The sequence below is a fragment of the Chiloscyllium plagiosum genome, chromosome 5 (genome assembly GCF_004010195.1).
Source record: "Chiloscyllium plagiosum isolate BGI_BamShark_2017 chromosome 5, ASM401019v2, whole genome shotgun sequence".
Taxonomy (NCBI): domain Eukaryota; kingdom Metazoa; phylum Chordata; class Chondrichthyes; order Orectolobiformes; family Hemiscylliidae; genus Chiloscyllium; species Chiloscyllium plagiosum.
This window is the reverse complement of record NC_057714.1, coordinates 41,937,520-41,946,665: the sequence shown is the minus strand read 5'-3', so window position 1 is coordinate 41,946,665 and position 9,146 is coordinate 41,937,520. Positions and strand designations below refer to the sequence as shown.

The 9,146-nt window shown below is 41.8% G+C and overlaps 1 protein-coding gene across 1 annotated transcript in view; it reads right to left on the bottom strand.

Moving 5' to 3' along the window:
• LOC122549829 (serum paraoxonase/arylesterase 2-like) overlaps positions 1 to 9,146 on the bottom strand; it is a 63,799-nt gene that overhangs the window by 4,631 nt on the left and 50,022 nt on the right. The window contains exon 7 of the mRNA XM_043689915.1: positions 1,310 to 1,391. Coding sequence (XP_043545850.1) covers positions 1,310 to 1,391 — 82 coding nt within the window. The remainder of the gene's footprint in view (positions 1 to 1,309; positions 1,392 to 9,146) is intronic.

Here is a 9,146-nt window from a genome sequence, read left to right as displayed (position 1 = left end):
GTGAGAGAGGAACGATATAAAAGAGACCTAAGGGGCAACCTTTTCACGCAGAGGGTGGTACGTGTATGGAATGAGCTGCCAGAGGAAGTGGTGGAGGCTGGTACAATTGTAACATTTAAGAGGCATTTGGATGGTATATGAATAGGAAGGGTTTGGAGGGATATGGGCCGGGTGCTGGCAGGAAGGACTAGATTGGGTTGGGATATCTGGTCGGCATGGACAGGTTGGACCGAAGGGTCTGTTTCCATGCTGTACATCTCTATGACTGTATGACTCTATAACCTACAACTGAATCTGCATCTGCACTTCACTCCATTTATTTCTCACATTCCATGGATAGAATTATACCCTGTCCCATTAGTCAGTTTGAAAATGTTCTGATCAGGATGTAAAATCCCGGAGGAGATCTACTCACACATATTCCTGCCCAATTTCACCAGTGTCAAGATTGGCATCAGGCAGTCTGCCCATCAGCCATTGATACCCTGAAGTGGAAAAATAGCCTCAGCTTGTTGTCACCAGAATTGAGCCAGTCGTTAAAGTCAACGGTAAGTTTCCCCATATAGGCATGGACTAGTCCCTCCTTCAGAGCCCCAGACCTGCACCCCTCTCAATGCTCTCAAACCCTGGTGGCCCCTCTTTTCCCCGAGCTCATCAGGACCTGCCAACTTGCTATCCAGACAGACTACAGTCATCTCTATGGCTTGATACAATGGTATTCGCCTCCTCAAGCCCTAAATACAGTACCAGCAGTGCCCACCATTCCCAGTGGCACTACCAGTATTGGAGAATTGCCAGCAGTTGTGATTAATGAGCAGCTATGGCACAGCAGTTCCTGGTCCTGAGGGGCAGATCTCCAAGATCTACTGATTGGCTACAGGGTAGGCTCCTTCCTTAGGTGGGCTTCCTCTGCCATCTTGCCAGCTGAGAGCTCGGGACCATGCCATTACTAAAATCCTGCCCTATGTATTTAAGTGGTGCATTAACTCCAATGTCTTACACGTTTCCTATTTCTTATGCATCAACCCCTTTACATATTTTAGTTTTTCCTTTATCTTTAGTGTCTAAGTTACAATTTCTGACTGTTACCATATTCTCTTCCATCTCTTCAGTTATGAAACTATTCCACATTATCCATGTGAACTCCCCTAACCATTTACTAGAATAGCAATTTCAAACTGCACAGTAAAATTTCATCCAGATGATAGATTGCACTTTTTGACACAAAAATGTTGACTACATTGAGAGGCAATGTTAAAACAGCATTCAGTGACCTTGACCGATTCTAATAATTATTTCAAATCCTTACCTTCACTGGAGTCAGAGTATTGTTCAGATTTATTTCCATAATATGGATTTTACGGGCAAAAGTTTCTGCAATATAGATATATCTGAAATTCAAAGAATATGATTACATTAGAGAAGATAATTCTTTTTCAAACTTTTTAAATTGTTAATCACCATATATTGAAATTATGTAGTCTATGAGAAAAACGTTGGAGCAATTCCAGTGACCCTTCACTCCACAAATGCTGTGTTTCTCCAGCACCTCCTGCTTTTGTTTCAGATCTTCACTATCTTCAGCTGTTAATATTCTGTGAGTCACGTGGGGATGCTTCCTGTTTCTGTTCTCTAAACTACAGGAAAGACATTCGGACTGGTGCAAGGGAAAACTGAAAAGACAGCAACTAAGAATGTGGAAGACCAAAATGTTGCAACTTTGCAAAGAGTGAATAATACTTTTTATTAACTGCCAATGAACAGATGCACATGCTTAGTACTTGGAGCAGAAGGATAAGTAAAGAATTTCGATATTCCTCTTTTTAAATCTACTGAGACTAAACGAATCAAGGGACATTTTTCTATTCCATCAAAAATGTCCTACATAACACAGTTTATCATCACCAGCAGATGACGAGAGGAAAGTGAGCAGATCAATGGAAAATAAGTACCAACAAAGACAAATATGAAGGACCACCTTTTGTGGAAAAGAACTAAATTGACTATATAGTAAATAGTAAAACACTCAACTATACAGGAACAAAGCCACCTACGTATACAAATGTCAACACGCTGATTACACTGGCATCATGGTTATGGTACTGCATTGTAATTTGGAGACAAAATAATGATTCAAGCTGAGCAATTACAGCTGCTAATCTGGTTTTACAGCTGATGGGAGAGAACCAAATGAGAAAGTCGTCAACTTAAGCACATCCTCCCCAGTCTACCTGTAACCGTTCCATCAATCCATGACATTATTTGTAGAGTCATATAAAGATGTATAGCACGGAAATAGACTCTTTGGTCCAACACGTCCATGCCGACCATATATCCCAACCTAATCTAGTCCCATTTGCCAGCACTTGGCCCATATCCCTCTCAACCCTTCTTATTCATATGCTGATCCAGATGCCTTTTAAATGTTGCAATTGTACCAGCCTTCACCACTTCCTCTGGTAGCTCATTTCACACATGTACCACCTCTGCATAGAAATGTTGCCTCTTAGGTCCATTTTATATCTTTCCTCGCTCACACTAAAACTATGCCCTCTAATTCTGGACTCTCCCACCCCAGGGAAAAGACTTTGTCTATTTATGCCATCCATGCCACTCATGATTTCATAAACAAATATGAGGTCATCCGTCAGACTTCAACGCTCCAGGGAAAGCAGCTCCAGCCTATTCAGCCTCTCCCTATAGCTCAAATCCTCCAACCCTGGCAACATCCTTGTAAATCTTTTCTGAACCCTTTCAACTTTCACAACATCCTTCCAATAGGAAAGAGACCAGGATTGTACGCAATACTCCAAAAGAGGCCTAACCAATGTCCTGTACAGCCACAACATGACCTCCCAACTCCTGTACTCAATACTCTGATCAATAAAGGAAAGCATACCAAACGCCTTTTTCACTATCCTATCTACCTGCGACTCCGCTTTCAAGGAGCTATGAACCTGCATTCCAAAGTCTCTTTGTTTATTAACACTCCCTAGGACCTTACCATTAAGTGTATAAGTCCTGCTAAGATTTGCTTTCCCAAAATGCAGCACCTCGTATTTATCTAAATTAAATGCCATCTGCCACTCCTCAGCCCATTGGCCCATCTGATCAAGGTCCCGTTGTAATCTGAGGTAAACTTCTTCGCTGTCCACTACACCTCCAATTTTGGTGTCATCTGCAAACTTACTAACTATACCTCCTATGTTCATTTATATAAATAATGAAAAGATGTGGTTTTTCCAAATGGCTAGTTCTCCCTGTATTCCATGAGATCTAACCTTGCAAACCTCCCATGGGGAACCTTGTCAAATGCCTTACTGAAGTTCATATAGATCATGTCCACTGCTCTGCCCTCATCAATCCTCTTTGTTACTTCTTCAAAAAACTCAATCAAGTTTGAAAGACATGATTTTCCTATCCCTAATCTGTCTTTGCCTTTCCAAATATTTGTAAATCTGGTCTCTCAGGATTCCCTTCAACAACTTGCCCACCACCAACATCAGACTCACTGGCTTGTCCTTACCACTTTGCTTAAACAATGGTATCACGTTAGCCAATCTCCAGTCTCTGGCACTTCATCTGTATCTATCAATAATACAAATATCTCAGCAAGAATTTACAAGGATGTTGCCAGGGTTGGAGAATTTGAGCTATAGGGAGAGGCTGAAGAGGCTGGGGCTGCTTTCCCTGGAGCGTTGAAGTCTGAATATCCAACCTGCTCAGAGGTTAGTTAAGGAGGAAGTGCCAGATCTTCTTAAGCCATATACCTACAAAGGTAAAATTTACTCGCACAGGGCAGGAGCAGCAGGTAAAGAGGTTACAGTATCAAGAGACACAGGTTCCTCTCAATCTGAGATGCTGCTCAGAGGAGATATGTACTCTGAAGGACTATTGCCAGAGAAGGTGCTAGTAATGGGAATTCACGGTGAGACAAGAAGCACTCAATTATGTAAAGTGAGGTTAGAGTGTCCAGTGAACAGTGGAGAAGTGGTGAGCTCCAGGAATATAATTTGTCCTTGCTAATGATATAGCTGGTTCACAGGTAGGATTGCTGCCTACTGTGGTTGAACAGCCAGTGGAAACTCAGGCAATTGAACTGTTGCAGGACACATATCCTGGGATTTTTTTGGACTGTGTGGTCACAAAGTCACCAGTTGAAACAGGAGAGATCAAAGAGTACAGACAAGAAAGTTGAAGTGGAATTAGCCGAGGCCCTGTTTGATCAGATGGTCAACACAAACCAAGAGCAGCTAGATAGCAATGCAGATATCTTAAGATCAGGTAAATTACCAGAACTACAGCAGAAAAACGAAAATTTAAAGTAATTGTATCAAAATACATGCAAAAAAAATAATCCGAATGTATTCCTGATTTTGTTTATCTTAAAAATGATGTCTTAAGTGAGGAAATGGAGACCATCACATATTCAAGCAGATGAGAAATGATCAGAAATTCATCAAGTTGTATTGCCAGTAGGTTATAGAATGGAGGTGTTGCAAGTTGCACATGAGTTACCGCTAGGAGGTCATTTACGAGTGAGAAAAACTCAAGCTAAAATACAAGAACATTTTTACTGGCCTGGACTGCATAAGGATGTAGTTGAATTTTGACAGACATGTCATACATATCAGGTAATTGGAAAACCACAGGCATAATAAAGCTTGCACTTCTTATATCCTTGCATTTGAGGAGTGTTTTACAAGAGTCTTAATTGATTGCGTAGGCCCCCTAACTAAAACAAAAAGTAGGAATCAGTATTTGTTAACAATGATGAATGTGTCCATTAGATTTCCAGAGGCTATCTCATTACGCAATATCACAGCTAAAAGGATTGGAGAGGAGTTGATCAAATTTTTCACTAGGTACAGACTACCCACCGAGATACAATCAGACCAAAGGTCAAACTTGACATCAAAATTATTCAAGGAAGGTTTGGACAGCTTAGGAATAAAACAATTCAAATCTACTGCGTACCAACCAGAATCACAGGGAGCACTAGAGAGATGGCATTAAAAAACCACGTTGAGGACTTATAGTCAAGGCTATCCAGATGACTGGGAAAAGGAATAAGGCACAAATTACCTACTGTGGTAGAAAAGCCAGTGGAAACTCAGGCAACTGAACTGTTGCAGGACACATATCCTGGGATTTTTCTGGACTGCGCTTTTGTGCTTTTTGTGCTTTTTGCAATCAGAGATGCACCAAAAGAATCAACCAAATTCAGTCCATTTGAAATAGTTTTTGCACATGAAGTGAGAGGACTGCTAAAATTGATTAAGGAGAAATTAGTAAGTCAGAATTCAGAGACCATCCAGATGATGTGTCAAATTTTCAGGAAAGATTAAATACAGTGAGGGAATTGGCTACACAGCATTTAAAAGTATCACAGCATACAATGAAACAGGAAGCAGATAAGAACTCAAAAACTCACAATTTTGCTCTCAGAGAAGATGTTAATGTTACTTTCAGTGATAGGTGAATGTTTAGTGGACCTTATCAAGTTGAAGGAAATTGAGTAAGGGGAGCTATTTGATAAGGACTCCAGACAGAAGCAAATCTCACAGAGTGCATCATGTGGATATGTTCAAAAGGTATTTCGACAGGGAAGGAAAGCCAAAGGAGACTTTGGGGAAGAGGGAAGAACGATGTTCAGAGGATTTTTTTTTAGATTACTTACAGTGTGCAAACAGGCCCTTCGGCCGAACAAGTCCACACCGACCCGCAATCCACCCAGACCCATTCCCTTACATTTACCCCTTCACCTAACACTAAGGGCAATTTAGCATGGCCAATCCACCTAACCTGCACATTTTTGGTCTGTGGGAGGAAACACACGCAGACACGGGGAGAACGTGCAAACTCCACACAGTCAGTCGCCTGGCCGGGAATTGAACCCGGGTCTCTGGCGCTGTGAGGCAGCAGTGCTAACCACTGTGCCACCCACGGGCATTCCTCAAATTAAACTGGACAATGAGGAAGTTATCAAAAATCAGGATAATAAGTTGAGTTATCTTCTACAAGAAAATCAAAATGACCTAAAAGAGTTATTGCAATCACTTGGGGAGCTATATGGAAATAAGCTGAGATAGGAGATCCTGTTCCGATTGAGCAACATCCTTACAGGCATAACCTTCTAAAGTTGGCACAGGTTCAAAAGGAGATTGAACGCATGCTCCAAGACAACATAATTGAAGTGAGTTACAGTGACTGAAGCTCACCCATAGTAATGGTGCCAAAACCAGATGGTACCCAGCAGTTATATTTGGACTATTGCAAAGTCAATGCAGTTATAAAGACTGATTCATATTCGATTCAGAGTTTGGAAGACTGTTGAAAAGGTGGGATTGCATATTTCTAAGTTGGAATTGCTCAGAGGATACTGGCAGATACCTTTGTCAAGAAACAGCAATGGCAGTTTCAGCTTTTGTAACACCAAATGGACCGTATCAGCTTAAAGTCATGCCATTTGGTATGAAAAATGCAGCAGCCACATTTCAGAGATTAACCAATAAGGTCATTGCCAGACCACCGAATTGTGTCATACATAAAGATAATCCTGGTGATTTTTAGTCACACTTGGAAGGAATATTTGCGACATTAATCGGACTTGCTTGATCGACTTCGGAAGGCAGGCTTGGTGATAAACCTGGCTAAAAGTGATTTTGCCAAAGCCCAAGTCACCCTCCTGGGCCATGTTATTGAACTTGGACAAACGGCCCCACAGAATACAAAAACAAAGGTAATTGGGCAGTTTCCCATACCGTCGACAGAAAGAGTAGTATCATGGTTCCTGGGATTGAGTGGATTTTATCAAAACTTTACACCAAATTTTAGCAGTGTGGCTGCTCCACTCAATGAATTGTTAAAGAAAGGCAAGAGGTTTCAGTGGACAGCGGACTGTCAGAAGGTATTTAACAGCCTGAAAGCTGTGTTAACCACTGCCCCAATATTAGCCACACCGAATTACACAAAGCCTTTGAAAGTGGTTATCGATGCTCGTGATGTAGTATCAGTGCTCTGTTCCTGCAAGAAGATGAAGAGAAGATAGGAAGACCTATCAGGTATTTCTCCAGGAAATTGAACATACGTCAGCAGAAATATTCGACAGTTGAGAAAGAAAATTTGAGCTTGGTGTTGGCATTATAACATTTCATTTAGGATGGTCAGAGATGATATCACAGCTGTGTTAAAGAAGGACACTATGGAGGGCTTGAGCAGTGAGGCATTATGGGTGGAGCTGAAAAATAAAAAGGGTGCAGTTACTTTGATGGGGCTGTATTACAGGCCTCCCAACAGTGAGCATGAGGTTAAAGAACAAATAGGTAAACAGATTATGTAAAGGTGTAGAGGCAACAGGGTGGTGGTGATGGGAGATTTTAATTTTCCCAACATTGATTGTGATACACTTCGCGTCAGAGGTCTGGATGGGGCAGAATTTATGAGGAGCATCCAGGAGAGTTTTCTAGAGCAGTATGTCAATATTCTGACAAGGGAAGGAGCCATACTGGACCTGTTGTTGGGGAAGGAGCCAGGCCAGGTGATAGAAGTTTTAGTAGGGGATTTCTTTGGGAATAGTGCCCACAATTCTGTATGTTTTAGAATACTCGTAGGCAAAGATGAGAGTAATCCTAAGGGATGAGTACTAAACTAGGCCAAGGCCAATCATATCAAAATTAGGCAGGAGCTGGGAAATGTGGATTGGACGCAGCTATTTGAAGGAAAGTCCACATTTGATATGTGGGAGGATTTCAAAGATAGTGCAGAGTAGGCATGTCCTTCTGAAAACAAGGGATAGGAAAGGCAAGATTCGTGAACTGTAGATGACAGGAGAAATCGTGCGACTAGCCAAGAGGAAAAGGAAAGCGTACATAAGGTCCAGGCAGCTAAAACAGAACGGGTCTTGGAAGAATATCGGGAGAGTATGACCAATCTTAAATGAGGAATCAAGTGGGCTAAAAGGGATCATGAAATAATTTTAGAGAGCAGAATTAAGGAGAATCCCAAGGCCTTTTATTCTTACATAAGAAGCAAAAAGGGTAACTAGAGAAATGATTGGTCCACTAAAGGGTAAGGAAGGAAGGCTGTGTGTTGAACCTGAGAAAATAGGTGAGATTACTTTGCATCAGTGTTCACTGAGGAACGGGAGGTGACAATTGCTGAGATTAGAGATAGAAGTTTGTTTACTCTGGATCATGCTGACATAAGGAGGGAAGATATGTTGGGTAGACTGAAGGATATTAAGGTGGACAAATCCCACGGACCAGATGGGATCTATCCCAGGTTGCTGAGGGAGGCGAGAGAGGAAATAACTAGGGCCCTGACAGATATCTTTGTGGCATCCTTAAACACAGGTGAGGTGCTGGAGGACTGGAGAGTTGTTCATGTTGTCCCCCTGTACAAGAAGGGTGGTAGGGATATTCCGGGTAACTACAGACCAGTGAGCCTGACGTCCGTGGTGGGAAAGTTGCTGGAGAAGGTTCTGTGGGATAAATCTATTTATATTTGGAAAAGAATGGGCTTATCAGTGATAGGCAACATGGTTTTGTGCGGGGTAGATTGTGCCTTACCAATTTAGTACAGTTCTTTGAGGAAGTCAGCAAATTGATAGATTAAGGAAAGGCTGTAGATGTCATATACATGGACTTTAGTAAGGCATTTGGTAAGGTTCCCCATAGTAAACTAATGAAGTCACATGGTGTGCAGCGTGTTCTCACTAGGTGATAAAGAACTAGTTGAGCAACAGGAGACAGAGAGTAGTTGAAGGGAGTTTCTCGAAATGGAGAAAGGTTCCACAGGAGTCAGTGTTGGGCTACTGTTGATTTTAATATACATAAATGATCTGGAAGAGGACATTGGTGGTCTGATCAGTAAGTTTGCAGATGACACGAAGATTGGTGGAGTTGCAGAAAGCATAGGGGACTGTCAGAGAATACAGGAGGATATAGATAGACTTGAGAGTTGGGTGGAAAAGTGGCAGATGGAGTTCAATCCAGGCAAATGTAAGGTGATGTATTTTGGGAAGTCTAATTCGAGAGCGAACTATAATGTAAACGGAAGAGCCTTGGGAAAAGTTGATGAGCAGAGAGATCTGGGAGTTCAGGTCCATTTTACCCTGAAGGTTGCTGCACAGGTGGATAGAGTGG